Source organism: Marasmius oreades, chromosome 9 (genome assembly GCF_018924745.1).
Source record: "Marasmius oreades isolate 03SP1 chromosome 9, whole genome shotgun sequence".
Lineage (NCBI taxonomy): Eukaryota > Fungi > Basidiomycota > Agaricomycetes > Agaricales > Marasmiaceae > Marasmius > Marasmius oreades.
Genome location: NC_057331.1, coordinates 2,109,932 through 2,137,129, shown reverse-complemented (window position 1 = coordinate 2,137,129; position 27,198 = coordinate 2,109,932). Strand labels below are relative to the sequence as shown.

Below are 27,198 nucleotides of genomic sequence, written 5' to 3'. Positions count from 1 at the left end.
TTTCACTCATAGATGATTTCATGCTCTGATTACCAGCGTACGTATACGGCTAAGGTTACACGGGAAGGATAGAGAAACAAGAAAAATTGGAGAGATAAAAGCACAAGTGAATGTAAATGAGAGTAATAACTTAGCGTCATAAAGCCCAGCAAACAAGCAAATCATCACCAAAGCAGGAGGATCGTCACATCGTCACATCTACTGAATATGGGATGGAAAGAGATATTGAAGGAACGTCGAAAGCAAAACGGACCACAGAAGAAAAAGCAGTCATCACCAGGAAAACTGCTCGTTCTCAAGAACGGTTCTAGTTCTTGCCCCCGTTCTTCTGAGCTTTCTCGTCCGCCTTTCCGTTTCCATTTGTTTCATCCTCGTTCTGGCCGTCTTTGCCCTGGTCATTGGATTGCTCTTCACTGGCCTTGCCCTTTCCTTGGCCTTCACCCTGGCCGGCACCTGCAGAGGTTTGAGAGACAGCTTCACTAGTGCTGGTTGGACTGGTCTTGCCATCCTGACCAGCTGGTGAAGAGGAGCCAGTGGGGGAAGCAGGTTCAGAGGAAGTAGCAGTCTCTGCTCCCTTGCCACCCTTATCTCCCTTTCCGGCCTCGCCAGTTTGAGAAGCTCCGGCGGAGGAAACAGTGTCATTAGTCTCCGCACCCTTGCCTCCCTGACCACCCTTGCCATCCTTTCCGGCTTCCCCAGTCTGGGAAGCTCCGGCGGAGGAGGAGACTGGAGTGGCGGCAGTGGCGGCGGCACCAGTTTGCGAGGCCGAAGCGGATGTGATGTCTAAGCTGTTGTTGCCCTGACCGTTGTTGCCCTGACCGTTGTTATTGCCTTGACCGTTATTGTTACCGTTACCTCCGACAGTAAACTGCAATGGTTAAGGAAAACATTAGAGTCAGAATTGACCGCGTGAGGATGAACGGTAAAAAAAAAATAGCTTACGTAGCTGCAGTCATCCAACGAACCGTGCTGAGCGACAGGGACGATGGCAGGTTGGTGATTGGAAGAAGTGTTGATTGAGCACATGCGGTAAGCACCCGCGGGCAGACCCTTGTCAACGAGCGCCGATAATTCACCATTGTTATCTGGAGTGTTCAATCCCTGGTAACAAAACGGGAATCAGTAAATTTTGTTAGACAGTGATCAGAATTACCTTGAAGAAAACGAATTTTTTCGGGTCAAGAGGTTCGGTTTGTTGCAGGGAAGTGAGCGCCTCGATAACTATGTGCGAGTGGCCAAGGATCTTCCCTTGGGGCGACAATTGCTGGGGGGCAGCAAAGTAGTTGTCGTTGGCATTGACGAAGTTTCCAGTGGCCATATTCCGAATCGCAAGCCGGACCGTGAACGGCTCGTTGGCGGGACCGGCGTCTTTAAAGTTTTCTGGGGAAGTAAACTTGGCAGAAGGCATGTTGTCGATGGAAGGGATTAGACCAATAGGAGCAGGGTTGCAAGATCCAGTCTTGATCTGTTTGCCATCTGAATTGAAGTGATTGAGTAAAGCTAGCCAGACAGTGTCGGTCGCCAAAATGACTCACCGGTGAGAGGTAAATCGGAATTAAGGCAGAAGTTGATGAAGTTGTTGGTCGAGGTGAGCGATGGAACTTGTCCCGCAGTAGGAACGCCTTGACCATCTTGTTTGAAACCATTGGCGATAACTCGGGGATCGAGAGCTACAAGAAGACGGAGTCAAATGCAAGTCGGAGTTTAATTTCGTAAAGTAGCGTACTGAGGGAGGTCTGGGGGTCGTTCGCGCCGCCGTTGTTCTGGCCATTGCCGTTGTTCTGGCCGTTGCCGTTGTTCTGACCAGTGTTGCCGTTGTTCTGACCATTCTGACCGTTGTTCTGGCCGTTGCCGTTATTCTGGCCATTCTGGCCGTTGCCGTTGTTCTGGCCATTCTGACCGTTGTTCTGGCCATTCTGACCGTTGTTCTGGCCATTGCCGTTGTTCTGACCAGTGTTGCCGTTGTTCTGCCCATTCTGACCGTTATTCTGCCCGGTCTGTCCATTATTTTGACCATTGTTGCCATTGTTCTGCCCGTTGTTCTGCCCGGTCTGGCCGCTGTTCTGGCCATTATTTTGACCATTGTTCTGCCCGTTGTTGCCGTTGTTCTGGCCATTGTTACCGCCGTTGCTCTGGCCGCTGCTCCCGTTGTTGCCTGTGCTGCCTTTAGCTTACACTGGATGTACAACAGTAAGGCGACTCACTGGTACCAGAATTGCCACCGTTGCTGCCGCCATTTCCACCATTGCTTCCTTGGTTTCCACCTGTAAATCAAGTCAGGACAATTCGGAATAAATCGGACAAAGTGAACTCACCTGCAGGAGCTGTCTGGGTTGCCACTGGCGCAGCAGTTACAGTGACGGTCTTCGTAACGACTTGAGCCGCCTGAAATAAACAGATTTATATTGGGTGATTCGATAGCGGAGAAGGGGGATTGACATACATCGCAAGTAGTGCCTTTGCCGTCGTTTCCGTCGCCGTCGAGATTGAATGGTGCTGCCTGAGCAGTGAAAGCCGATATGGAGAGAGCAATAAGAAAAGTGCAAAGAGTCTTGGGAAACATGATAAAAGTCGAAAGACAATGAAAGGATTGCAAAGGATGAGATTACAAGGAATGAAGATGCTGAAGAGCTTCGAGGTAGACGCAGTCGAGATAGAAGAACGACACCAGTGTCAAGGAAGAGAAGGGAATTCCCGAGACGCACTGGGCGGCCTAGCAGTAAATAAGCAGAGCAGGAGGAGGAAAAGTTGAGAAATACGAACCATGCCTTTGTCCCCTTATATGACCGCGAACAATGCCCCTTAATTCGGCGAGTTCGGCACCCGGTTCTTTTGTTTGTACACCGGTGTTTGACATCCCTCCGCTGCCACATACCACACCCCTCGTTGAACGAGCTCCTATCGACGTTATGAAGTGGTACATTAACCCTTTATCCCTCCACAAAGAAGTATTCTCTCCTTCACTTCTGCACATCGGGTTCAATCGTACCGGCGCATCGCCTACGAGCCATAAGTTCCTCTCGACAACCAGGAACACGATGCTGTAAGTACTCCGGTCGTCATCATCTTCATTATTATCATCGTAGAATCAATAAAAGGAGGTTATGCCCCGTAAACCTCCCAGAGCGGAGAGACCCTTGCAAATACTGAGCGAAAGGTCTTGAAAGGGTCTATTTAGACGCATTCACTCCATGCATGCAGTCGTAAAGACCACTCTCAACGCCTGTGGCGTGTGGGGTGACTTAGGACACCCGCGAGCCGTGATCCGAACCCTGGACCTACACGATCATCTTTTCGGGAGATGAGAATCAGAGTGAGAAAACAGTCAAGTCAAGTCAACGTCGCACGACGCCCTCGTTTTATCTATGTAGAGGAGCCTGTGATGCCACAACTGTGATAGATCAAGTGGGATAAATGATTTGTGGACGCCATTCACCGATCTAGAGGACATGCACAGCAGTGATTCACCTTCACTGGCAGATCAACGTCCCGGACGTTGATCCATCGCAAACTTCACCCATAATCCTCCATCGAGCTCCCGGAAACACGCCTTCGAATCGTCTATTGGGTGGAGCACGCCGGGATACGATTCATACGAAACATCCCATCGTTTGTTGGAAAGTTATGGAAGCGTTCACGTCCAACCCTCCCATTGGCAGGTGTACATGTGGTGCGTCGTTGTTCCATCAAAGAACCAAAGAACTTATGTACTGTATCCCCATCGTCAAAATCTTATTACGATGGGATTGCTGTGGGGGACTGTCATTGTTCAGATCTGGAGTCGGAGCTGGTATAACATAGTGGGACTAGTGGGACTATGGGGTTCACGGAGAATTCAGTACACAAAGGGTCAAGATCTCAATGACACGGACGCCGTTCGACCTGAGGTCAGGATGCGTTGTTCGGCGACGAGTCCTGGAGCAGTGATATAGTTCGTCGAGGGTCGAATCAGACCGCTGGCAGATCAGCTCGGGCCTCCCGATATCTTGCCTGCATCAATGAACGAAGATTCCTCTCTTGATGGTTTCAATCTTCGGACTTTTTTTGAGTTATTCTACGATTCAACTCGTCCATCATCCATCGCCATCGCCATCGCCTAGCCGGAGGTTACCAGTGCCGCATCATCAATTAAAGTACCAAGCCATGACAATCAGAAATGGAACACAACTTACCATTGGTTGTTGGTCCTGCTCGTATCGAGTTGGATGCAATTTCCACCCTTGTCTTTCAGGAACATTCGCCTGACCCCGTGACCCAATGTTTTGAAACCGGCGCATTGGACTCCCGGGCCCCGAGTTGGGAGGTGATTAATTGATTTGTGGTCATCAGATAGATAGATGCTTTTAGTTCTATCGCTATTAGTGCTTACAATGTCTCATAGGCATTGAAAAAACAGCAATATGAATTAAATAATAGAATGGGTAACCTGAACCCATGGAACGGTTCAGATTGGATTTCGACCCCAGTGACCAGCGACATGACCTGACCTGTACCGGGCCGAACCAGCCGATGGGAACAAGTGGCGGATTCGGGGGATTCATGCCCTCGAATTTCTTGGCTGATGATCGATGATCATGCGAAGTTGAGGTTGGAGAATGGCAAAGCAAACTCGTTCACATTCATTCAGTGTTATTGAGTTTTGACGCGAAATCGACGCACAATCCTCCAATCCCTTTAAACCGAATACCTGTTCGGATGCCAGGCTCCACCCAATATTCCCGCAAAAGCGCAAATTAGATACACGCAAGACCCTCACCAGCGTATATCAACATGTCTGATTTCTCTCCACTCAGAATTTCGTTGTTCCTCGAAAAATGCCTGAAAACACGGTCATTGACGCTAGCAAGACAACCTTTGGTGTAGGTATCACCAACGGAGGATTCTATCATGCTCGAACAGTGGTTCAAGCTAGTCCACATATCGATTGGGTAATCATCGACTGTGAACATGGATTGACGTCGTTAAATCCTGGAGTGGCTGATCAGGTCGCGGCCATTCAAGCTGAAGGAAAACCTGCTTTGGTGAGGATTCCGGCGACAGGAGTGAGCACGGGGACAAGCTGGCAGATCAAGTATTGTTTGGATGCTGGTGCGAAAGGTAATTATTTCATCTTCAGCGTTTCCTTTTCCTTGTCCTCATTTCCTTTCAGGTGTAATCGTACCGAAGGTTCGTCGTTAGCTTACTTTAGACCAAAAAAAAAAAAACAAACCACGTTACCACCAGGTTGCTACCCCAGAGAAGGCCGCAGAAGTAGCAGCAGACTGTCGTTTCCCTCCAGTTGGTAGAAGAGGATTCGGAAGCCCGTATGGCCATATGAGCTGGAACATGTCTTTTCAAGATTACTTGGCCAAAGCCAACGACCATATACTCTGCATCGTGCAAATAGAGACGAAGGAAGGTATGGAGAACCTTGAAAAGATTGCAGCTGTGGACGGCGTCGGTGCGTATCTGCTACTCCTCTCGATCTCCAACGGTAATTCCTAACGGGCCTTCGAGATGTTCTATTGCTGGGTCCTGCGGATCTCTCGATGGCTTATGGATATTCAATTCCCAACCCTGATCCTCATCCAGAGGTAGAGAAGATGATCCAACGTGTTAAAGACGTTGCCCATGCTTCTGGGAAGACATGGCGAGCCTTTCATGCTACTCTTTTGAAAATTTCTGACCCAGGTTCAGTATGATCTTCGTCGGTACGGGAAAACAGGCAGCCCGGAGAGCGAATGAAGGCTTTGACATGGTGCATTACTCGTTCCATGCCGACAAAGCCTCGACTCATGTTTACCCGTCTAGGTATGCCTTTCGTACGACGCTGGCTTGTTGCAGCTAGGTCTCCAAAGTCAATTCACGGACGCTCTTCGTCTGTCTCGACGGGGGAAACTATAACAAAGTAATTGTGTGGGAAATAAATAAGCATACATACTCAAATACCGTGCGGATATAGGCTGAAGCCTGAAACGAAACATGCATACCTATACCACTGGCACACTGCATACGATGCAACCCTTGTCTGACTCTCGACTCAGGTATCTAGATAGAGAAAGTCTATATAACTGAACGTTTGACGGCAAGCAACTCTTCGCTTACATCTTAAGGTACACTCCTCATGTTGCTGACTTGGAAGCAGCGTCGAAAGGAAAAGTCAAAGTCTTCAGCAGAAGGCAATCTTGATAGAATAAATGCCGAATCCTGAAGCGCTGAAGTGCAACTGGGTTTGAACCTCGACGAGACTGGTATCGTCGGAACACCGCCAACTCTTTTGGCACTCCTTGTCCAGATATAAATGGGTCACATGATGAACATGTGCAACACTTCTATGTTTCCTGTTCTTACTTTCAAACTCGTGCTTCGCCAGGATGGAGACAAGGTCAAACCTGATTGGAAATCATTTTTTCACTCAAATAGGGATGAGTGTAGGCGGGACATGAATGCTCTTCCGTCAGAAATCAACAAGATTTTGGAGATGTCGAGGAGACCATATGGCTGTTCTAAGCAAACGGTCAGCATATACTCCCTCAATGTTACGGTCGTCAATTAATGACCTTCGTAGGTGGTGGAATGTCTTGTGAAACTGCAAGGTTCATCCGACAGTCTCGACGTTCTAAAAGAGGCCTTGTCTGACGACGCAGAAGCGCAAGATTATTTTCCAAATAATTACGAAATCTTCCATTGTTTCTCGGCTCTAACGATCTTGCGCTATCTAACGCTAGAGGATGCAGAGATGTCTAGCTACAGAGCGACGGGTATTCTAATGCAAGGTTTCGTGGCTCATTGGCATCGTTGGATACCATCTGGCAGTTTTTTAACGTGGGTTGCATTCGAAGCGCGTTCACTTTTGCGGCAATCTGATTCATTTTCATACAGTAACCAAAGCTTACCGCTATCTTTCCTTCTTCATGCTCACCGGCGGGGTGCAAACACAATATATCGCTATACTTTTAAGCCAGACTGGGCTTGTTTGGTCGACCTTCTGCCCCGTCTGTTGGTAGAGTTCGACTCTTCCGTTGATCATGACGACGTGTGCAGGCTCCAGATCCAATTGCTAGGCACTTTCAAACTTGCATACCACCGTCTCTCAGACAAAAGGAAAGAGAAGTTCTTTTTGATGGGTTTTGATGGGTCTTTTCATAACCAAACAATGGGAAGCATATCGTTGGGTCGTCTACAAGAAGAAAGATGAGAAAGTGCGTACTGTTGTGTTCTTTCTGTCTTCCGCTCTCAACCTTTTTTCCTAGATAATTTTCCAGAGGAAAGCTTATGATCTGCAAGATCCGCACGCACTTGCGTCTTTCATCCGTTCGATGTATAACTACACATACTACGTCTACCACTTCGGTCCCATCGTCAAGGAGCAAACCGTCGATAAATTGGCCAGGGAAGTCCAGGAGACATACCCTCGCACCCTCACTACCAAGACCACCAAAAAGCGAAAAATGGACGAATCACAAGACGACGGGTCAGAGCAGGATGGCGGTGGGCAGGCTAGTGAGCAGGGCGGTGGGCTCCAGGTCCGTAAAGCTATGGAAATAACATTACTGGACTCCGGATACGTTATGGGCGGGGAGATAAAAAAAGGTGTTTTCCGAGTAAGTCTATCAACAGATATTGTACGTTCCGTTCACTCACTCATGACCGTATCTGGTCCACATTTAAAGGTGCTACGCAAAGGAATGCCATTCATCGCAAAACTGGGAAACCCCGACGAACTGTCTTTCTTGCGTTATCTCTCTTCGATAGAATCAACCCAGAAACATACCCTCGACTTTGTGGACATCTTGGAGTCCCTTATAGGGCAACTGATGATCCTCCCTATGCATCACTGTCTTGATAACATCGACATTGCTAACACTCCACTGATGGGCCGGTCCATCCAACTACGTCGTCAGCTTGTGGACGGTGTGGCATTCCTTCATAGACTTCACATTGCGCACCTAGACATCAAGCCTTCGAATATCGTCTACGACTTCAAAGCTCAACGTCTATTTATTATTGACTTTGACGTTGCTGTCTGGTGCAATGACACGGAAGCGAAGGTTAAGATTTGCTGGGGTACTGAAGGTTGGACAGCTCCAGAAGTTGTTCTCGATGAAAGCAAACCAGTACGACCAGTAAACCCTATCAGGGTCGACTTATGGTCCTGTGGGCGAGTCCTCAAATGGGTCGATCAGTTTTCATACGAAAATGAAAATGACGTCGATTTGACGCGGTTATCTCTTCTTCTTATGGATGATCAACCAGAATACCGGCCTCAGTTAGATGGCATGATTTATGAAGAGCCAGGTTTCTGGTGTTCGGATTGCCTCACTCAAGCTCTTGACAGTCATTGTGACTATGTTTCACGTTTGCGATCTTTAGAGAACATGTCAAGATTAAGCGAGAAGCGAGGAAGGGAAAACCGATGAAGATCCAATTTCGGACTCAAAAAGACATCAACTTGACGAAAATGAAGGTTTGATTGGAATATGCTTATGGTTTTCAGATGTTGAACCTCTGTGCTTCCCTCGCTATCACCTCGTCCTCTCCCTCTGGGTCCTCATTGGGCCGACCGGTCACACCTCTTGATTCACCTCTCTTTTGACCCCATCACCAAGACTCAAAATACAAGCCAGGAAGACGAGCGGGAAAGAGAACAGAACGAGGTTGTGCTCAGGCACAGTACTGAACGGATAACTTTTTACGCCTGAGCTGGGGTGCTCACCTTGAAGGTTGGACCTGTAGTAATTTGTGGCAGTATATCGCCTTCCCCACACTTATCAGTTTATAGTAGCACCTGTTCCTTTCCCTATGTGTAATCCCTTCGGCTTAGAACCATAGTCTTGAAACTTGAACTTTTTGTTGCCTGTGTACAGTGTAGAATACCATAGAATGTCAGTGGATGGCTGGAAAAGCTCGACGCGAGGGAATTTCCCACATTTCTGGATTTTGCGGCCAGTCGACGGCTCGCCCTCGTACTTTACTCAATCTGTCTCAGCATAAAAAGATACACGAGTGCAATATTTGCTCTAGAATGATTACAGCTTCAAGATTCAAGTTCGATCAAGAAACAGAAGACAGGGGACTGGCATCGATTTATGTAAGAAACTCGCTGGACGCAAGTTAACTTCAGTACTTGGCTTGCACTGTTTTTGCACCTCTTCTTCTTGGACCTCCATCTTCTCTGGATACCCTTCTGCCTTCATACCCATATTTATAACGAAACAATCAAGCATGGAACTCCAAATCCTTCTCTTGTTAACTCTTTACGCGTCGCACGTGTCAGCGACGGTCTTCACAGTAGGCGTTGGGAAGGACGAAACCACAGGGTGAGTTGATGTTTTAACCCTTTATGGAGCACGCCTGGACTAGGTGACTACAGGCAGAAGGGCGTCGGATTCGATCCGTCTGTTATTGTCCCCTCGAAAAGCGACCAAATCGTGTTTGAGTTTCGCAGTGGATCGCATAGTGTTGTCCGTATGTCAGCTCGCTATTCTCTCAAAACAACACTTCTGATTCAATCTCTGTTCGCCGTAGAATCTACATTCGAGCAACCCTGCACGCCTAAGGAAGGAGGTTTCAATACCGGCGTGAAATCGGTGCGTCAACTCGCCCATCGTCTTTTGCCTTGCCTGACCTTACCTAGGTGGCAGATAACCTCGACGTAGACGCGCCTGGACTCCCAACGACCACGCTAGCAGTAACCGACAGTCAACCTCTCTGGTGAATACACACCTATTTCCTATGTTTGAACGCAATCACTCACGTAAAATCTCAGGTTCTTCGACCAGGCTGGAGGTACATGTAATCAAGGTGGCGTTCTTGCGGTCAACCCTACTGTGGGCTCTCAAACCGCTGCCGCGTTCAAGGAGAACGCTATGAAGGCGACTATGGCACCAGCGAACTCTGACACCACTGCCAACATCTCTTCTACTATCCACGGTGCTACAGTAGCACCCACGAGGGCTTCGTCGACACAAACTACTCCACGTCCATCAAAGGTGAACGCAGCTGCAGTTATCGCCGCTAGTCAGGTGGCTCTATCGAGCCTCGCCGGTATAATGTTGGGAATAGCGATGGGGGTACTCTGAGCACTGGATGTTGGATGTAAGATACAACCCATTTTTAGATTACCCTTTGTTATTTCCATCGGCCGTTCAAACCGATCGATAAGTAGATTAGGCTCGCTTATTGGAAGACCCTTTCGAGCTTCCCTAATTAGAATAGTATCTGTATATCATGTGTTGAAGACTCAAATCATACATCGCAACAATGAAGAAATTATACAAAAGCTTCCGAAATCTAGATGTAAAAAGGGTATATGTAACGAACGAATTGATTCCAAAAAGTACAACTTTCAAAAAGACAGTGAATGGTAGTGTTACAGTGTTGTTACACTAGTGGTAGGAGATTATCCGGCCACCTAACCACTAGGGTACAAAGATTATCATGATCAGGACGACGCGGGGCCTTCATTTGTATTTACGAATCGAAATTCTTCTTTTGAACCCAAGTCGACCTATAACAAAGTAGCGACTTAGCATGGGAGACGACAAATGAAAAGAAACGGCGCCACATACCCGACGTACAAATTCGTCTCGTGGAAGCACGACCGAATCTGCATCGCTCATGGTATCCCTGTCCCATGTTTTTGATTGCTCGCAACTCTACATAAAACGCCACTTGCATCAGCGCAACCAGCCACCACTACCGCAAGAATTTTGGAACTCACAACGTAAGTGGTCTGTGCGTCCGAGTATTGACTTGACGTGTTGGAGGTGCTAGGAGAACAAGGGTCCCTAGTGACGGTGGTTGAGACCCGGAAGTGTACGCTGGGTAGGGCGATGGCGGTTGTCGTCTGTTGTGATCCGCCTTGAGGCCGTTGGCGGGCGTTGAGCATTGCGAGGAAGGAGCCGACGTAAACTGAAAGGCATGATAAGTGAGTAGCCTTAGGTCGCAAAAAGTTAACTTACGTCGGGTCAAAAGGAATTCGAGGGAAAGAAAAATGAAGTTGTTTGGCATCAAATTATACTATGAGGGAATATCAGCCGGTGATCCCGCTGAATACGGGAAGTAGTGAAAGCATACCGTGAACAATGTGGCTAACGAACAAGCACTAGATCTTGCTTTGAGTAAGGGTCTCACTGAAATAACGCTTTGAAGTTTACCTGGTGAGCAGTCCTGATCCCAAAGTATATTGCATAACAGCTGATATCCTCGAGTTCAAACTTGAGGAGAATAGGTAAGAGGCAATTATGGCTGGCGCGGAAGTATACTTACCCGGACTCCCCAATGCTCATGGATCTGCCAAGGTAATAACACATGGCTGCCGACATGGTAAAGTCGATGGCGGTAGATGCTGCTAACGAGGAGTTGATTGCCCACTGCGTAGATTTTTATCAAGATCCAACGTCAAATAATGGATTGTTTCATCCTCACCGAGATGTTCTCAAGTCCGGAAAATGTGTCGACAGTATAACTGGTAGAAGGGATAAGCATCGCGTTTTTTCAATTTAAGACCTCGGGACGCACACAGCGTATGCAAGAACTACGGGCGGCGAAAAAGAAATCAGCTGACGGACGTTGGTGGCGAGATGAAGACTCACGAATGCCAACAGCTATAAAAAAATGAATTCAATTTTAAGTTAAATATATTGTGTCCCGCGCTGAAATAAGTACCTACCAAAACCACCCGCAACTACGAGTGCCTGATACAGAAGTAAGCACATGGGGTCAAACTAGAATGGAAAACAGGAACCTACCACAAGGTATCCCAGTATACCACGATGGTAACCTCTCACTAACGAATAAGTTGAGCATATCGTCGAAAGAAAAGAGGTGTAGGACTGACGTAGCCATACTCGGTACGCGTATAAACTGAACATGAGGCAAGTCAGGAATGCGATTACGGTCACTGATTTAAGGCACGCACCTCTGCACGATTAAGATTATAACGACGTTAAATGACACTTGAAGCTGAGAAATGACTCGAGCCACCACGTAGGCCGGGGGATATAAAATGGCATGCACCTTTAATGACCTGCAAGGACTATGAGTGCATTTTATCATTGTGACAGAAGACATGCGCATACCAGACGATATTTAAAAAGGCCTCAGGATGCCCAAAGTTCTGCACTAGATAGAAATACACCGCATGGATTGTTATAGCGAGATGTGTGGCGTCCAAAAGCCTTTCGTGAACTCTGATTGAGATTGCAACAACCGAAGACATCGAGCCATACACACCATAAAATAGCAACCTGATCTTTCGAAGTCAGCGTTCAGGTTATGCAGGAAGACGAGAACCGCACCGCTGCTTTGTGGAGTAGAGAATCTTTCGAGTAACGATAAAAATACAAAAAGGCCTGTAGGCAGGTAATTCCAAAAAGGCTACAAAACGCATCGATCAGTGATCTAAGTATGTAGACAAGAAGAATTTACATACATCCCCGCTCCTACAGCACCAAGAAATGCTGCACCAAGAGTGTTGTTTTCTGTTGGATGCTCCAAGCTGGCGAAAGCACGAACGATCGGGGCCATGGTCGTGTAGAAGAAAAGGATGGGGATCCGGGTGACGAGGGAAAGCTCGAAAGCAAAGAAAAAGAAAAGAACGGATATATAAGTAAGTACGCCCATTTATTAAAACCGACAGCCACAACGCCTTTCGGGTATTGTAACCTACACATGTACGGCATGGCAACCTGACCTACCGGATGCTGTATCACCGTTACCGTTGACCGACCTGATCAGAAAATAGCCACTCGCATAACATGTCGGCCCTTCAAGCTGTGTAAGCCCGAAGGTGGAAGATGTTGAAGTCACCGTGAGTTTTCTTATTTTCTTCCGCGACTTTAAGCGACCGATTCTGAAAGTTGCGAATCAGTCAAATATTTGATTCATCAACGGGCGTTAATAACCTACGCCTGAATCCATACGGTCATGTAAATGTAACGGTCCGTGGGAATGAGAATTCTGAAGTGTTGCAATGGGAGTAGTAAATGGTTGGTAAATGGCATTCAGTGCGCTTTCTTCGATGAGGAAGTCGGATAATCAAAGGGATAGATAGATAAATGTACACGCGGGCCTTCACGCGACTGTCGCTGGCACGTAATATAGAACAGCTTTACTGGCCCGAGAGAGCCTCGAAGACCGCTTCCTCATCTAAACCGAGTGTCCGGTCGAGCAGCTGTTGAATTGCAAGAGGATATAAATTATAATGAAGGAGTTGAGGGTTTGTGCAGTGAAGATGTTCTGGAGGCCTGAAGCTGAAGGCGCAGTTGCAGCGGATGCAGTCATGGTACCGGAGGTAACTTGAACTTTTGCAGTGCCAATCACGCGCACTGCGCCTGCGCGCGCAATCTCTCACCGTCCAGACCTTCGTAGTAAGTCAGTATCGCTACCGAACTGTGGTAGTAAGTATCGCCAGCAGACTGAAACATACCAACAGGCCTACTAGCTGAAGGCTGTTCCTTGACAATGACGAGAAACACACGCAGAGGGCCCATTTTTTCGATTCTGCTCTTGTCTCCAATCCTATTCTACATCCCTTGGCTCACTTACCGCCACCATTCTAGTAAGTGATACCTACATAGTCAATTCTGAGAAAGGCGTTAATGATTCGTAGCTTTACCTGATCCGTTAACGCAGCTGTGAGTGAAAACGTTTGATTTACAAAAACAGTGGAATTAAAGTCCTGGCAGTGTTGATCCCGAAACGAACTTACCTCAGCTATCTGAGGCTCGAGTACTAAGCATAGCAAAGTATCTATCGGAGGATATTGGATTTAGAACACCGGGAACATTAGAGCATGCACGAGGAGAACAGTGGTTCTTCCAACAGGTCCTTGACGCGCAGAAAGAATGTCAACGTGTTGCGGAATCGAGCGGGAGGAAGTTGGAATGTGAAGTTTGGTTGCAGCGGGGAAATGGTTCTCATAGGTGTGGGGCATCCGCTTATTCTGAACAAACATCCTTATTTGAATTCTTGCCAGGTTCGACATGATGGGTGCACGCTTGTACAAGACCTACGTCAACCTCAGTAATATCATTGTCCGAATATCTAATGGTACACCGGAGGGCAAGGAACACGCTGTGTTGGTGAATTCACATCTAGACAGCACGTTGCCAACGCCAGGGGCTGCAGACGATGCTGTGTCCGTCGGGATAATGCTAGAGTGTATGAGGGTCCTTGTTGAAACGCCGGGTTGGAGCCCAGAGCATGCTGTTATCCTTCGCATGTACCTTATCTATTCAAGCACCCATCCGTCTAACGGTAATCACAGTTTGGAACAATGCAGAAGAGTCGCTACAAGACGGTTCCCACCTATTTTCAACCCAACATCCTATTGCACCCACGTTAGAGTAGTTCAATTTCAAAGCCATTCAGCGATTTCTGATTGCAGCAATTCACAGAGTTCGAGCTGTCATCAACTTGGAAGCCGCTGGAACTAAAGGTAAGGACCTGCTGTTCCAAGCAACGTCAGAACAAATGATACAAGCATATTCACATGTTCCGAGGTTCGTGGACAGTTCAGTAAACCGTCTCTCACATCCTGAAGGAACACTAGGCCCCATGGAACGATAGTCGCCAACGATGTCTTCGGTTCTGGTGTAATCTTATCAGAGTAAAACCATTGTCGACCTCTCCGACTAACTCCCAGCTCACGTCGATCCCCAGTACAGACTTTCGTCAATTCCAACAATATTTGAACGTTACCGGTTTAGATGTAAGTCTCTCGCTATTTGGCAGGCGCAGTTTCCAACTCTTTTCGCACAGATTGCCATCGTAAAAAACAGCTACCTCTACCACATGCGCAAGGTACGCCTTGAGAGGACGTTTCGATTTATGACGTTCTCATCGCTTGATAGGATCTGGTGGAGAACATTGAACCAGGAGCTACTCAGGTAGATGATTTTTTATTTTGGTCAAAACATAACTTGACTGCCGAACCTAGCATATGGGAGAGAACGCTCTCGCCCTTCTCCGACATCTGTCTTCCGATACTTCACAACTACCTTCACTTACAGGCGGATACACTAAACCGACGACCGTATACGTTTCAGCGTTCGGTCGATTCCTGTTATACTCGTTCACCACAGCCAAGATTATCTACACTCTGCTATTCTTCGCATCTATTCTCCTGGTCAAAACTGCTATCCCTTCCGTGGAAAAGGTGGCCAAAGACCCTTCGAGGTCGATTCGAAGGGGGTTTTTCTCTGCGCTATCGGGTCTTCTGGGCAGCATTGTGCTGGCGAATGTCGTCGCAGTTATAATGGCTCAAATCCTAGGGAAGAAGATGAGTTGGTTTTCGAGCGAATATTCTACTATGGTACTCTATGGTCCACCAGCCGTCCTGGGTAAGCTCCGACGGTAGCCGTTCAAGTTTTCTGGCCATTTATCTACTTATATTGCAGGTGCTCTGCTTCCCCAGCTTTACATCGGGGAGGTCGAGGAGGCTATGGTCTATTCTGCGATTCTTCTGATGCAGACTGGGGTGGCAGTTGTAGTACAGTTTCTAGGTGTGGGGTCCGCTTGCCTCCTCTTCCTTTTGGGCCTATCCGTGTTTGGAGGCTTGTTGGTGAACTACGTTATTGGAGGCTCAAACCAGCGCGAAATGTCGTTGTGGACTTACGCAGTAGGCCAAGTGTTTCCTTTGGCGGTTGGTACAATGTGCGCCTACCCAATCCTTGATGTGTTTGTACCACTGGTGAGCCCCCTCCCTTGTGCATGGATTTTGTTGAGCATATCTTTACTCGGTTTTCAGGCTGGTCGTTTGGGAACTGATGCACCGACCGATAATATAATGGCGACCATTGTGTCAGTTCTAGGAGCGATATCATTCCCTCTCATTCCGCCCTTTATCCGCCGTTTCGATCGAAGTGTTCTCGTGCGGAGCGTCAGTCTTCTGAGCATCGTCACGGCGATAACTATAGCCGTCTTTGCCGCTCGAGACCCTTACGATTCAATGCACCAGAAAAGAATATACATACTGCGTACCGAGAATGTTAGTAACTCCCCCTTCACTTCACGTCACCTTCCGGGACTAAAGACTGTAACTAGATTACTACGGGTGAACATCATCTCCACATATCCACATCAGATGGTGGACCGAAATTCCCCGAGCTCGTACAGGACATCGCGAAAGAATTTGGCGTACCACCTGAAATACATGAAAATGGTGATATTGAGGTCTTCGTACCAAAGGCTATTGTAATGAACGAATATAACTCGGATTGGGATCCGATGTATCCCTTCTCGGCGGTAGGTTCTCCCTGACCATTGATACTTGATACTAACACTAAATGATTTTCAATGTCTCCGCTGTAGTTCTTATTACCTTTCAAGATTCCACTTCCGGTGGAACCCAGTTATGTGTCACCATGGTCCACGCCGGAAATGAAGTTCGCCATTACTGCTGTTAATGATATGATAGACCGGGAGGCTGGGACACGGTCATTAAAACTTCAAGTGGAACATCCGGGGCTTATTTGGACAGGTACATGTCACCTATATGGCCTGTGGCGTTGTATGGTCACTCACAGCATCTAATTCTTCAGTCATTGCTTTTGACGCCCACGTCCTCAAGTGGAATTTGGACGATAACCCTCCAGACGAATACACGCGACACCACGTCAGAGAGGCCTCTTTCTATGGAACCGACACCTGGAGTATCGATCTGGTTGTCAAAGTAGAACCAGGTTCCACAGGAAGCCTCCTGGTTAACTTCATAGGGCTGCAGGAACAAGGAATGTGGCCTGGGAAGAAGGCGCTCATGTCTCAAGGAAATCCGGGATTAGCGTTACGGTTGTTTGAGAGGCTGGATTCGTGGATGGACAGAAGACTGGACGGGAAAGCGGATGTATTGTTGTTGGGATGTGTGGCAGGAATCGAGAGGATCTGAATATGATGTTTTGCTCTTATGTGAGGCGCAGTTTTCGTATTTGCGAAAACAATTGCCAGTTGGAACGGACTTACAAATATTTACAACGTTGACTGGTACTGTCATTTTTTGATACCTATGTGAACAAATGATACCGAAACTTTACTGTCTTAGTACCTCTTGAGGTGAGGTGAAGGGTATCGAGTGATACGGCCCGCTCTCTAGCTCTGGAATTGGAGAGCTACCCATTCCCAGCCTCTCGAGCTCCGAGCGCTGCACTGGAGGCGTCGAGAGAAAGTCAAAAGGAGATCTCTGTACTAAAGTAAGCGCGCTAATTGTCGGAGGTCTGCCTAACAGGATCAAATTACATCATCCAATAATAACGTCCCCCCTTTGCTTCTTACTCTCATCTTCAACCCTAGAAACTATCTACTTTCACTTCCATCATGGCTGAAACACCTGGAGATGTGTGTGATTCCAGTACCATCTTTTGAAGACTTTTTCTGAAAATAACTGGTTTTCAACAAGGCCGTTCCTGCTGCTCAGCGAGGTAGCTGGTCATCTTTTCTGAAAGCGTACGTTGGCGGAATACTTATTTGAGGGGATTCTCCACTGAACTTGGGCGGATTGAATACCATGCCTTCCAGTATTGCTTCGATGTCTGGCGATTTGTCGTCTATGACCGCACCGCCCTTCATCTTATCTCCAGTGTCCTTGACAGAGTTCCCTGGTACGTCAATCGCTTTGTTTCACTCTCGACTGTAGCTGATATAACTGCCATACCATTCATCTCAGCATACTGGTGTGAACACCCAGAATTATTCGCGGCTATAGCAGATCAGAAAAACGAAGAAGATCGGGCAATTGCAGTTCTCAAATGGTTTGTTGTGCGTGCCCGTGCCTAGTGGGTCTCCAACATCACGCTCACGCTGTGCTCTTCTCAGAGTACACTGAAAGGTCAATACACCTCGCGCAATGAATCTATGGGATCTGAGAAGAAGTACGCGGCCATCCTTCCTAATTGCGACCCGACACTAATAACCACCCTCTCAATAGACCCCTCAACCCCGCCCTTGGAGAGTACGGAACCCGTTTCATCTGTTCGATTGTAGGCATGCACTGGTCTTACCCCGATCTCTCAGGTTATTCTATGGGCAATGGCCTAACAAAAACGGCCGCGGTCAGACTGACCTTCTAGTTGAACAAGTTTCACATCACCCTCCTATCACAGCGTATGTCATCCACAACAAGACAAAAGGAATCAAACTGGTCGGCCACAATGCACAGAAAACCTCGTTCAGCTGTACGTCTGGTTCACTTATCTCACAGAACTTAATGCTCAAGTTCTTGAATAGCCGGCTCCATTATTGTGAAGCAAATCGGGCACGCCATTCTAACGGTCGAACTGCCTTCAGGCGGAACTGCCAAATACCTGGTCACGTTACCCAAACTGCGAATAGACGGCGTATGGTACGGCTCGCCCTACATCGAGTTATCCGAAACCTCGTACATCATTTCCCAGTCTCACTTCTGCACAATCGAGTACAAAGGCAAGGGCTACTTCACTGGAAAATCCCACTCTTTCAAAGCGACACTCTCTCCCACACCTGGGCACGGTGGTGCATCTAAAGAACATACCATTGAGGGAACTTGGCACACTACAAGTAAATACGCAAGTGGTCCGCGCTCCGGTCAAGGATTCCATGACGTAACAGGCCCCAAAGAGGAAGTTACAGCGATTGGAGGAAACGCTGATGGAACTATGGGTCCCTTCGAAACGAGAGAGTTGTGGAAGTATGTCGCGAAGGGCATCAGGGAGGGTGATTTCGAGACTGCTAGTAAGGAGAAGAGCAAAATAGAGGTAAGTTCCGAGCCGCTTCTTGCTGTACAGGCACCTGATCTCAATCCCGTTTTCTTCCCGTCAAAAAACGTAGAACGAGCAGCGACAGCGAAGAAAAGACGAAGTTGCTGCTGGCACTTCTTGGAAACTCACACATTTCGAACATATTGATAGCGATCCTCTTTGTTTGTCTGTCTTTTGACCTATGAGAGCCCGGCTGACGGAGACTTTATAGATGAACAGTTTGGAAAAGTTGGGAAGATTACACCACAAACGGATGATGCCTATGTCTTCAAGGAAAACTGGCCTCCCGTACCGTCTCCCAATCCCTAAAGTGCTCTTGACCGGCTCACGAGCTAGAGCACGTTGGGTATCACACTTACAGTACACACGTTTCCGTGAATCGTGATGATGTTTCAATCGTGATGATGTTTGTTGGACTGTTCTTTGCGGATTCAATTGTACACATTTACGCTCTACTTTTTTTTTTTGTGGTAATTGATAAATTCAGCTTTGTAATTACTTTGCGCATTTTCCGTAGACTCTAATTGCTATCACCATCGAGCGAAGTGAAGATGTCATGCATCCCGGGTGGACCAAAGCTTAGTTACGGTCTCCCAGAGTTTGGGGGGATGGAACGATCCAGCCTTCTGTTCGTATAACATGCGCGATCAGACGTGCTGTTGGGTACGGAATCTAGCCCGTTTTCGCCTACGCATCTGGCAAACGATTGACGTTGGTTTTTTTTTGTTCACGTCCGAAACTGTATGAAACTCTGGCACCGAAGATGTCATAAAATTGAAGATAAAAAGCTCGAGTATCTGGATCATACAATCCCATCGTTGAGGCGGAGTAGTAAAGAGATCATCAGTTGGGAAGACATGTGAGCAAACCTGAAATTCTTCCAAGAACAGTGGCTTGCGTGGCAGCGCTGACGTCCTCCTTTGTACGGGAATCCATAACACTAACGCTAATAAAGCAGTCTGAGCGTGCAATGACACTGGCCTCGCCTGGAAGATGAGTTGTCCCACACGTATTCACGTCCGTAGCCCCAGGGTCGGGAGCAACCCGTGTCAGTACGAACTGGAAGTCTGACAGATCGGCACAACTAGTTGTTACTGCAGGGAAGTTCACGTTGACACTGATATTGCGGGGTAGGATGGGCCCCCGTCCCGCTAGTAGAGCGTCCGTGAACTTTACGGTAAGTCGAGCGTAAAGACGTGCCGCACGGGAGCCGCTCGAATTTGGATCGGATGTGAGAGTGGTGAAAGAAACAGATTGGATGGAAGAGCTTGAGGCCGAAAATGCGACGGAAGGAATACCTTCACGGGATGCTTCCGTTGCTGCGCCTCTAATAAAACCGGATGAGTGTGAGTTTACGAAAGAGAGAGAGAGATTGGTGACTACACTGTTCCAGAGCCGCCGAGCGATTGCAGGTTATCTGGGCGTGTTGATCAGAATCCCCATGTCTAGGAGCAATGCAATTTGGATGGAGGCTTACTTCCAACATTCGGACCACTGACAACAAAGTCAGGCGCACGTCCAAAGTATTTTGGGGCTAAAGTTTGTATACCAAACCGGACAGAATCGACAGGGAATGCGTGGACGTAATTAATGGTCGCTAGTTTCGAATGAATTTTAATGGATGACTGTGCCACGACTGGTAGGCACAAACTCACGATCATCTGCATCTGAACCCTCGGGCGGGGAGCCCGCCGGGCAGGTATCGAACTGACATGGCTGTTCTAGGGGGGTCGGAGGGGCAGAGGATGAACCAGTACCCGACCTGTTATCCGCTGGAGCTGAAAGAATAGTCTACACCCTAAAGTAAATGTCGAGTCGGGTTTCAAAAAAAGTTCCACGCACGCGATAACCAGCAGCCCTCAATGCATCATTTTGAGCACGAATCATGGCAACCGCCCAGCCATCATCGTTTGTGACGACGATGTTTGTTCCAAGTGAAAGAGCGACAAAAGAAAGAAGTGTGAGTTTCCACATCTCTGTGAGACTGTAGACAAATGCATTGGTTGTGGCCTTTATATGTCTGTTCTGCTGAGTAGAACGTGCGTCGAGGGTTTGAGAATCGAAGGGTAAGGTACCGTTGACCACATTGCCATGAGAAGAGAAAACTACTCATAGGCCAAAGCCACACGTTCTGCTTACTGAAGGAAATTTAAAATTACCGTCGGCATTCCTTCGGGCCGGCCCGTCTGTGGTTTCTCGACCGCCCCGCAGTGGTCCTTGGTTCTCTGGGGCTTATCCCTGCCCCATCCCCATGACAGTATGGATGTCAGTCAATATGGAGAACCACCAGATCCTGGAAAACTCACCACCGACTGTTTTCGTTGAATACGGTGTTAGACCAGGGATACGATTTTCACGACCTCGAGAGTCGAACAGAGCCGGTCTAGACTGAGAAATTAATTTTGTTTAAAGACTTGGAGGGTACACCGGGCGTTTTGACTTCAAGGTTGAGAGGTTGTACTCCTTATTTATTGATCTTCCGGACAGGCTCGAAAAGACAGTGTTCGCTAAGTATGTTCTGTCAAGTTGAAGCTCAGAACGGAGACACGTGAGGTTGATAGGGAACAACTGACCAGATTTAATTAATAGATGGACGGGTGAGGTCAAGAGGGACAACTGACTGACTCGGGATCAACTCGGGATTCAGTCTAATTCTTCCTATGTATATACATACTTAGTTTCTACAACAAGAATAGAATAGAACCATGCAAATGAATATGATCCTGACTCGTACTTACTTACCGCGCCCTGGAAATATCGGCTGTATCGGTCAATTCCAATACAGATTCCCAGTTGATATCAATCGAGTACCCAAGTCCAGCTTCTAAAAGAATGTGGGTACGGATATCGCGGCTCTCCCGGCTAATTCCGACGAGACCACCTCCGCGGAGTTGAAATATATTATTGTGCCGTATGATCCGGCACGGCAAAACTCTCGTTAGAGCTGTCCGGCAAATATTTTAACAGTCGAACAAGATTGCTTCACACAGAGCAACAGCGGCCGCATTTATACGTTGATTAATAGACAGTAAATTCGCCTTCTGGACGAACTGGAGAAACGAATTCTTACAAGTAATAAGGTGTAATGAGTGTCCTATAAGGCTATAGTAGAGCAACTTGAACTAAGGGTACGCGTGGGAGTATTTGTACTATTCCGGCCGAATCCGGAATCGGGATATTGAGTCCGAAAAGGATGTGAAGAACAACCCCAACAATGTAAGTATAATTATCTGCAATTTTACGGGCATGCTTTCCAATTAATCTCCTCTCTCTCTTCAACGACCATGAACTGGTTCTCTCGTAGCCTGAGGATTGGGTTATCCACACTTCAAACGGCTGGGGCGAGGGGTCCGGTTTCTCGATCTATAGGACAAAGATTCACCAGTACCACCACCCAAGGAAAATCGAAATCGTCGTCCTCGAATGCGACGCCAATCTTAATCGGGTCTGCCATTCTATCTGGGGTTGTGGGGTACACAATTGCGCGAAAAGACACCTCTGCTCCATCATCTGAAGTAGTGCAAGGGAGGAGGTCGCAATTTGGGAAATATGGAACGCCCCAGGACTTCGTGGAAGCGGTAAAGGAGCTTAGGGAGGCGTTCAAGCACGGCGAAGACGTTGTTACGACAGATCCGGATGAGCTTAGGATCCATGGGTTTTCGGAGAACGACCATCATCCTGGTCTATTATTCTCATCGTCATTCTCCGTCATGACTTATCGCCCTCTATTTTACAGAAAGTTCCCATAGTGTTATAGTATATCCTCTCTCTACAGAAGATGTCGTCAAGATTGTGAGGATTGCTACAAAGTACCGCATGCCCATCACTCCCTATTCAGGCGCCACCAGTCTCGAAGGGCATTTCCGCGCAGTGAGCCAATCATTTTCATTTTCATTTTCATTCTCGCAATAGCACATGTTCGGCACGGTGCCTTGCGTCGATCCAGGAGTTTATTCCATTTGAACCTATTCCGTTTATTGCGGTACTATAGCCGAGTAACGCTTTTGAATCGAATTGGGACACATCATGCATCATGCTGGAACTCTGACATTCACTTTCCGCGGTCTAGAATGTAGCTGGTGGCATTTGCGTGGACATGTCCCATATGAAGCGTATCTTGGAAATACATGGTTCGTCTCCCCTCCAGTTTACAAGCCGTAATTTGCAACGTCAACGAAACTATATCACAGAGGCAGATTCTGATCTAGTATGTCAACCGGGCATTGGGTGGGTCGAAATCAACGAAACTCTGAAGGAGAAAGGTGATATGTCTCTTTTTGAATGATCCCTAGTTATTGACCAGTGCGCTGTTCCAGGTATTCCACTGTTCTTTCCTGTACGTTTAAACATACCCTGTATCTGGGCGCTGATCGCTCAAATTCATGCAGATTGATCCTGCCCCTGGTGCGACAATCGGCGGAATGCTCAGCACAGGATGTTCCGGGAGTAGGGTGTCATTATTCTATATTCGCTGCGACATGACTTATGGTCTTGCCCCTTTTTCCAGCCAACGCCGTCAGATACGGAACAAGCAAGGCTGAATGGTTTCTGAACGCCGTACGTACACATGCGCTGGCTCTACTTGCCTTCAATATCGTTAATCATTAAGCCTCTCCGGTAGACCGTCGTTTTACCCTCTGGAGAGGTTATCAAAACACGAAGGAGGTCCCGGAAATCTTCAGCAGGTTTCGACACCACAAAATTGTTCATTGGGGCGGAAGGAACCTTGGGAATTGTTACTGAAGGTACGTTACACTGCGTACGTACGTGATGAACCCCAATCAATTCAATGTCAACTCCCCAGTCACCATTCGGCTTGCTCCGGTTATACCAACAACCGTAGCGGTTGTGCACTTCCCCGATGTTCGCAAAGCCACGGAAGCAGTTATTGAGGTCATGAATCAAGGCGTTGGTATCCGTCGGTATCATCCATCCTGTTCTGCGATCCCTTCATCAATACTAACGCCTGATCTCCCCGACACAGAATGTGTTGAACTGCTTGATGACGTATTCATGCATGCTGTGAACCTTTACGGACAGTCTTCTCGCAAGTGGCCCGAACTCGATTCTCTATTTTTCAAACTCCAAGGACACTCCCAAGAATCATTACAGGAATCTGCTAAAGTGGTGAAGGAGGTCGTAGAGCGCCACGGAGGGACAGGTTTCCGACTTGCTAAAGATTCTAAGGAGGCCGATGATCTATGGCACGACAGGAAGAATGCTTTGTATTCCGGTTTAGCGCTGGTTGAGGGAAGTAGGGGATGGAGTACGGATGTTTGGTGGGTCCTTTGATATCAAATTCCGAGTTTTTGGAGGCTAAGTGACCCCGCCTCCCCGCCTCCCCGTGCAGTGTCCCTGTATCGAGGCTCCCGGACTTGGTTTACGAAACAAAGCAAGATTTGGTGAACATAGGACTGGTTTCTACGGTCGTCGGTCATGTAGGAGATGGGAATTTCCATGCGTTGATATTGTTCAAGACGGACGAGGAACTGGCAAGAGCCCGAGATGCGGTCCATCGAATGGTGGAAAGGGCTATCAAGCTGGATGGAACATGTGAGTGCAAGAATCTGAATTCAAGGAAAGAGAATCTCTCAATTCATGCGCTGTGTGTCCTGAAAGGTACGGGAGAACATGGTGTCGGCATTGGCAAGAAGGAGTTCCTGACTGAAGAACTTGGTGAAGGAACGGTTGAGTTGATGAGGACCATAAAGCGAGCTATAGATCCACTGGGGTTGTTTAATCCGGGAAAGGTCAGTAGGCTCGTTACTCGCCGTCACTTGACCTCGTTTGATTTACCCTCGATTCCTCTGCCAGCTTTATCCAGATGAGCTACCTTCGAAGCATGAGATGGCTCATAAAGGGAACAAATGAACGATTGAATGACTTGAACGATCGACGAACATTATGATATGTAGACCCTCCACAATATCTTCCGGGAATATAGATATGTAGTGCTATTGTACGTGTTGTATTTGTAGTCTGTAGCCCTCAATCTCAACCTTTATTTATAGGTATGATTCTGCTTGATTGCTCGCCGAAAACGCAATAGGATTTACATGTTAGATCTCTGTACCAATAATAACAAATACATCCAGCGACTACCGTCCATGTCCAATACCAGCCCTCCCAAACCCGTTCCCAAATCGCTATGCGTTACGTGTCCACCGGCGCATAAAAAGTGGGGTCAAAAGCCGTACAGTTCACTTCTTCCAGCCACCGAATCCTTTCTTGTAATCGATGACACAAAACACTCCCCGCCTTACCCATACATTTCCCTGACGCGCATTTATTATGTGTAGGGGTTGCATTCGAGAGTGACCAAATTGTTGGTTTCGAAGCTGGCGTCGGATCAATACCGAGAGCGAGAACAAGGCCATCCGTGTCCGTTATCGCGTCCATCATGCTATTTGTGGGATCGGGAATGCAAACTTTCGTCTCCGAAGAACGCGAGGAGAGACAAGGCAACAAGGGGGGAAGGGTCGCTGGGGAGGAAGCATATGTGAATATGTTGAAGCGTTGTCGCGGCGATAGTGTGGGTGCCAAAAGAGATAGAATTTGTAGTTGGAGCTCGGTAGGTAATACTGTGAAAGGGAATGTGAAAGTGTTTCCAGGTGGATCGAGAGTAGGAGCTGATGTTCCAGTGTCATGTATGCATGAACAAGAATCCGAACATGGCTGGCTTGATTTGCCCACGCGAGATCCTTTACCAGGCCGCAAGAGCACCACCCTCGAATATACCAACAACTCTGAAGCTTCTTTCTCGACCGCCCTTTTCAGATGCAAGTTCCTCGTTAGAATGCGCTTCAGTAGACTGTCGGAATCCTTCCAAGATTCTGAGGTGACGACTGCGTCATTTTCATCATCGCCAGAAGTGTCTTCGCTACCTTGAGCACCTATAAGCTGGTTTGCATGTAATTCCAAGCTGAGGAGGGTAAAGTTCCCGTTCTCGACTGTGCTGACGATTTTTCGCACCCCACGAAATCCAAGAGCGTTTCCGTTCAGTCTGAGGGTGCGTAGACGACATCGAGGGGACGTTATAAAGTCGGTGATTGAAGGAACGGAATGGTAAGTGATCCCTGTTGCGGATAGATGCAGTTCTTTGAGAGAGGGACAGTCGAGAGTGGGGAAGAATAGTCGGGTGAAGTCGTCGGAGAGAGAATGGTTAGTTGTGAGAACTAATGTTCCGAGTTTGGATCGGTTCAAGGCTCGAGTGAACGAAAGCACCACCTCGGGATTCGCTGTAAAGTTGTTCTGGTGGCGGTCTTTTGGTGAACCGTTCGATAAGGCCGAGAAAGAGCGACGTACGTTCTGGAGATACAGCTCCTTCACATGAACATTTCCGATCAAATAAGAGCTAATGGCTTCAAGACCCCTGTCGCCAATTGCGTTAGAGTTCAGGCTTATTTCCGCGATGTGGTACTTTCTGCCCAAACTGGAGGATAGGAAGGTGAATAGGACTATACAGCCGTCGTCTGAGAGCTGATTATGGCTCAAAACCAGTTTTGTAACGACACGCCGTGATGTTATCTTCGCAATGATGGTCTGTGCGCCTTGGAGATCCATAAGTGTGCATTATCAGAGTGAAAGCGAAAGATACTCACCAACCACTGAAGATAGACCAGAGTCTGTGCAGTCAATTTGGCCTCTTGCAGAGAATAGTACTTTCTGTTTCATAGCTGGATGACGATATGAGAGAAGGAAGCAAGTTATAGTGTCACGAGTCAGCACTTCCGCCCAGATGTCGTATCAGATTAGATTACTCCGTTGCTCTCCCGCCGAAGTGACACCTAAGGGGTCTCCGGAATTCTATCGCAGCTACTTATTACATATGTGTAATGAGGTAATGGTAAAGGCGAAAACCGTATGCAGGATCATAGAAGGGGTTGTTGGATTCAGAACAGTTCATATTTTGGGGTACATGTGCATGATCTGCTGCTGCCAACAGAAAGGAGCGGACTCGTCACAATCGAAATCTTTCATTGATGAGGACGACACAATTGCTGCCTAAACTAAACTATACTGGTCGGTTACCCGACGCTTCAGCCAGAGAGGGTCGACCATCTGGGTCAGGCGATGTCATCCTCCTGCCAAGCATTCTGACCAACTTCTTCTGCTCTTCATCAAAAGGGCAGAAGCTTGCCATGAACAACAGTACCCTCCCTACAGACCAAACATCTGCGGCCTTGATGTCGATGTTCTCAATCCCTTCGATTTTCATCTCTGGTGCCATCCAACCCTCTGTGACCATGCGCGCAACACCAAAGTCCAGCATTGTTGCAGCTGCAGTATCGTTGGTGGTACGGAGTGGAACAGCGATGTTAGCGGGCTTGATATCCAGGTGGACAAATCCTGCACTGTGGATATTGTGCACAACCTCAAGCAATGCAGCCACTATTTCCATTGGAGGAGGTCCGGAGCGCTCAATGCAATAAGAATGGAGGTCTGGTCCCACATAACGTGTAATCAAGAGACGAACACCACGCTT

General features: G+C 47.7%; 13 protein-coding genes across 14 annotated transcripts; 7 read left to right on the top strand and 6 right to left on the bottom strand.

The window, feature by feature from the left end:
* Positions 1–5: 5 nt before the first annotated feature.
* On the bottom strand, positions 6–2,749 carry E1B28_013575 (uncharacterized protein). The gene is made up of 8 exons (XM_043158743.1): positions 2,444–2,749; positions 2,316–2,385; positions 2,205–2,264; positions 1,727–2,155; positions 1,536–1,670; positions 1,154–1,476; positions 943–1,101; positions 6–868 (listed from the first exon to the last, which is right to left on the bottom strand). The coding sequence occupies exons 1-8, from the start codon at positions 2,561–2,563 to the stop codon at positions 308–310; spliced, it is 1,857 nt and encodes a 618-aa protein (XP_043004098.1). The 5' UTR covers positions 2,564–2,749; the 3' UTR covers positions 6–307.
* Positions 2,750–4,814: 2,065 nt separating this feature from the next.
* E1B28_013574 (uncharacterized protein) lies at positions 4,815–5,681 on the top strand (the record flags this gene model as incomplete). The annotated part of the gene is made up of 4 exons (XM_043158742.1): positions 4,815–5,097; positions 5,150–5,166; positions 5,224–5,440; positions 5,497–5,681. 4 exons carry the CDS (start codon positions 4,815–4,817, stop codon positions 5,679–5,681), a joined length of 702 nt encoding a protein of 233 aa, XP_043004097.1.
* Positions 5,682–6,102: 421 nt separating this feature from the next.
* On the top strand, positions 6,103–7,043 carry E1B28_013573 (uncharacterized protein; the record flags this gene model as incomplete). The annotated part of the gene is made up of 4 exons (XM_043158741.1): positions 6,103–6,496; positions 6,548–6,804; positions 6,862–6,978; positions 7,031–7,043. The coding sequence occupies exons 1-4, from the start codon at positions 6,281–6,283 to the stop codon at positions 7,041–7,043; spliced, it is 603 nt and encodes a 200-aa protein (XP_043004096.1). The 5' UTR covers positions 6,103–6,280.
* Positions 7,044–7,112: 69 nt separating this feature from the next.
* E1B28_013572 (uncharacterized protein) lies at positions 7,113–8,399 on the top strand (the record flags this gene model as incomplete). The annotated part of the gene is made up of 3 exons (XM_043158740.1): positions 7,113–7,181; positions 7,233–7,583; positions 7,653–8,399. The coding sequence occupies 3 exons, from the start codon at positions 7,113–7,115 to the stop codon at positions 8,397–8,399; spliced, it is 1,167 nt and encodes a 388-aa protein (XP_043004095.1).
* Positions 8,400–9,204: 805 nt separating this feature from the next.
* Positions 9,205–10,061, top strand: E1B28_013571 (uncharacterized protein; the record flags this gene model as incomplete). Its single annotated transcript, XM_043158739.1, has 5 exons — positions 9,205–9,299; positions 9,353–9,447; positions 9,508–9,569; positions 9,617–9,693; positions 9,749–10,061. 5 exons carry the CDS (start codon positions 9,205–9,207, stop codon positions 10,059–10,061), a joined length of 642 nt encoding a protein of 213 aa, XP_043004094.1.
* Positions 10,062–10,423: 362 nt separating this feature from the next.
* E1B28_013570 (uncharacterized protein) lies at positions 10,424–11,469 on the bottom strand (the record flags this gene model as incomplete). The annotated part of the gene is made up of 8 exons (XM_043158738.1): positions 10,424–10,489; positions 10,551–10,637; positions 10,703–10,893; positions 10,944–11,001; positions 11,059–11,086; positions 11,139–11,198; positions 11,251–11,354; positions 11,410–11,469. The coding sequence occupies 8 exons, from the start codon at positions 11,467–11,469 to the stop codon at positions 10,424–10,426; spliced, it is 654 nt and encodes a 217-aa protein (XP_043004093.1).
* Positions 11,470–11,615: 146 nt separating this feature from the next.
* On the bottom strand, positions 11,616–12,510 carry E1B28_013569 (uncharacterized protein; the record flags this gene model as incomplete). The annotated part of the gene is made up of 8 exons (XM_043158737.1): positions 11,616–11,678; positions 11,733–11,770; positions 11,822–11,847; positions 11,903–12,010; positions 12,063–12,161; positions 12,217–12,230; positions 12,282–12,360; positions 12,416–12,510. The coding sequence occupies 8 exons, from the start codon at positions 12,508–12,510 to the stop codon at positions 11,616–11,618; spliced, it is 522 nt and encodes a 173-aa protein (XP_043004092.1).
* Positions 12,511–12,931: 421 nt separating this feature from the next.
* E1B28_013568 (uncharacterized protein) lies at positions 12,932–17,017 on the top strand. The gene is made up of 18 exons (XM_043158736.1): positions 12,932–12,971; positions 13,033–13,356; positions 13,418–13,543; positions 13,595–13,619; positions 13,671–13,907; positions 13,961–14,202; positions 14,252–14,324; positions 14,382–14,486; positions 14,537–14,593; positions 14,647–14,695; positions 14,746–14,787; positions 14,838–14,873; positions 14,924–15,326; positions 15,384–15,676; positions 15,734–15,973; positions 16,030–16,230; positions 16,297–16,465; positions 16,527–17,017. The coding sequence occupies exons 3-18, from the start codon at positions 13,447–13,449 to the stop codon at positions 16,868–16,870; spliced, it is 2,613 nt and encodes an 870-aa protein (XP_043004091.1). The 5' UTR covers positions 12,932–12,971; positions 13,033–13,356; positions 13,418–13,446; the 3' UTR covers positions 16,871–17,017.
* A 216-nt stretch (positions 17,018–17,233) lies between these two features.
* On the top strand, positions 17,234–19,311 carry KES1 (Oxysterol binding protein). 2 transcript variants are annotated; one of them, XM_043158735.1, is made up of 11 exons: positions 17,234–17,316; positions 17,378–17,424; positions 17,497–17,579; positions 17,645–17,736; positions 17,794–17,849; positions 17,906–17,929; positions 17,992–18,152; positions 18,205–18,319; positions 18,372–18,710; positions 18,784–18,874; positions 18,925–19,311. In XM_043158735.1, the coding sequence occupies exons 1-9, from the start codon at positions 17,296–17,298 to the stop codon at positions 18,559–18,561; spliced, it is 789 nt and encodes a 262-aa protein (XP_043004090.1). In that variant the 5' UTR covers positions 17,234–17,295; the 3' UTR covers positions 18,562–18,710; positions 18,784–18,874; positions 18,925–19,311. The 2 variants fall into 2 exon arrangements, with proteins under 2 accessions (XP_043004090.1, XP_043004089.1); XM_043158734.1 differs by having other exon boundaries at positions 18,205–18,710.
* A 5-nt stretch (positions 19,312–19,316) lies between these two features.
* Positions 19,317–20,864, bottom strand: E1B28_013566 (uncharacterized protein). The gene is made up of 5 exons (XM_043158733.1): positions 20,556–20,864; positions 20,369–20,504; positions 20,191–20,310; positions 20,097–20,130; positions 19,317–20,040 (listed from the first exon to the last, which is right to left on the bottom strand). The coding sequence occupies exons 1-5, from the start codon at positions 20,685–20,687 to the stop codon at positions 19,557–19,559; spliced, it is 906 nt and encodes a 301-aa protein (XP_043004088.1). The 5' UTR covers positions 20,688–20,864; the 3' UTR covers positions 19,317–19,556.
* Positions 20,865–21,997: 1,133 nt separating this feature from the next.
* On the top strand, positions 21,998–24,584 carry E1B28_013565 (uncharacterized protein; the record flags this gene model as incomplete). The annotated part of the gene is made up of 13 exons (XM_043158732.1): positions 21,998–22,394; positions 22,450–22,583; positions 22,783–22,843; positions 22,904–22,975; positions 23,030–23,049; positions 23,102–23,159; positions 23,221–23,270; positions 23,335–23,458; positions 23,518–23,631; positions 23,698–23,992; positions 24,064–24,266; positions 24,333–24,463; positions 24,528–24,584. 13 exons carry the CDS (start codon positions 21,998–22,000, stop codon positions 24,582–24,584), a joined length of 1,716 nt encoding a protein of 571 aa, XP_043004087.1.
* A 282-nt stretch (positions 24,585–24,866) lies between these two features.
* Positions 24,867–26,410, bottom strand: E1B28_013564 (uncharacterized protein; the record flags this gene model as incomplete). Its single annotated transcript, XM_043158731.1, has 3 exons — positions 26,315–26,410; positions 26,019–26,263; positions 24,867–25,964 (listed from the first exon to the last, which is right to left on the bottom strand). The coding sequence occupies exons 1-3, from the start codon at positions 26,385–26,387 to the stop codon at positions 24,867–24,869; spliced, it is 1,416 nt and encodes a 471-aa protein (XP_043004086.1). The 5' UTR covers positions 26,388–26,410.
* A 317-nt stretch (positions 26,411–26,727) lies between these two features.
* E1B28_013563 (uncharacterized protein) lies at positions 26,728–27,114 on the bottom strand (the record flags this gene model as incomplete). The annotated part of the gene is made up of 1 exon (XM_043158730.1): positions 26,728–27,114. The coding sequence occupies one exon, from the start codon at positions 27,112–27,114 to the stop codon at positions 26,728–26,730; it is 387 nt and encodes a 128-aa protein (XP_043004085.1).
* Positions 27,115–27,198: the final 84 nt, after the last annotated feature.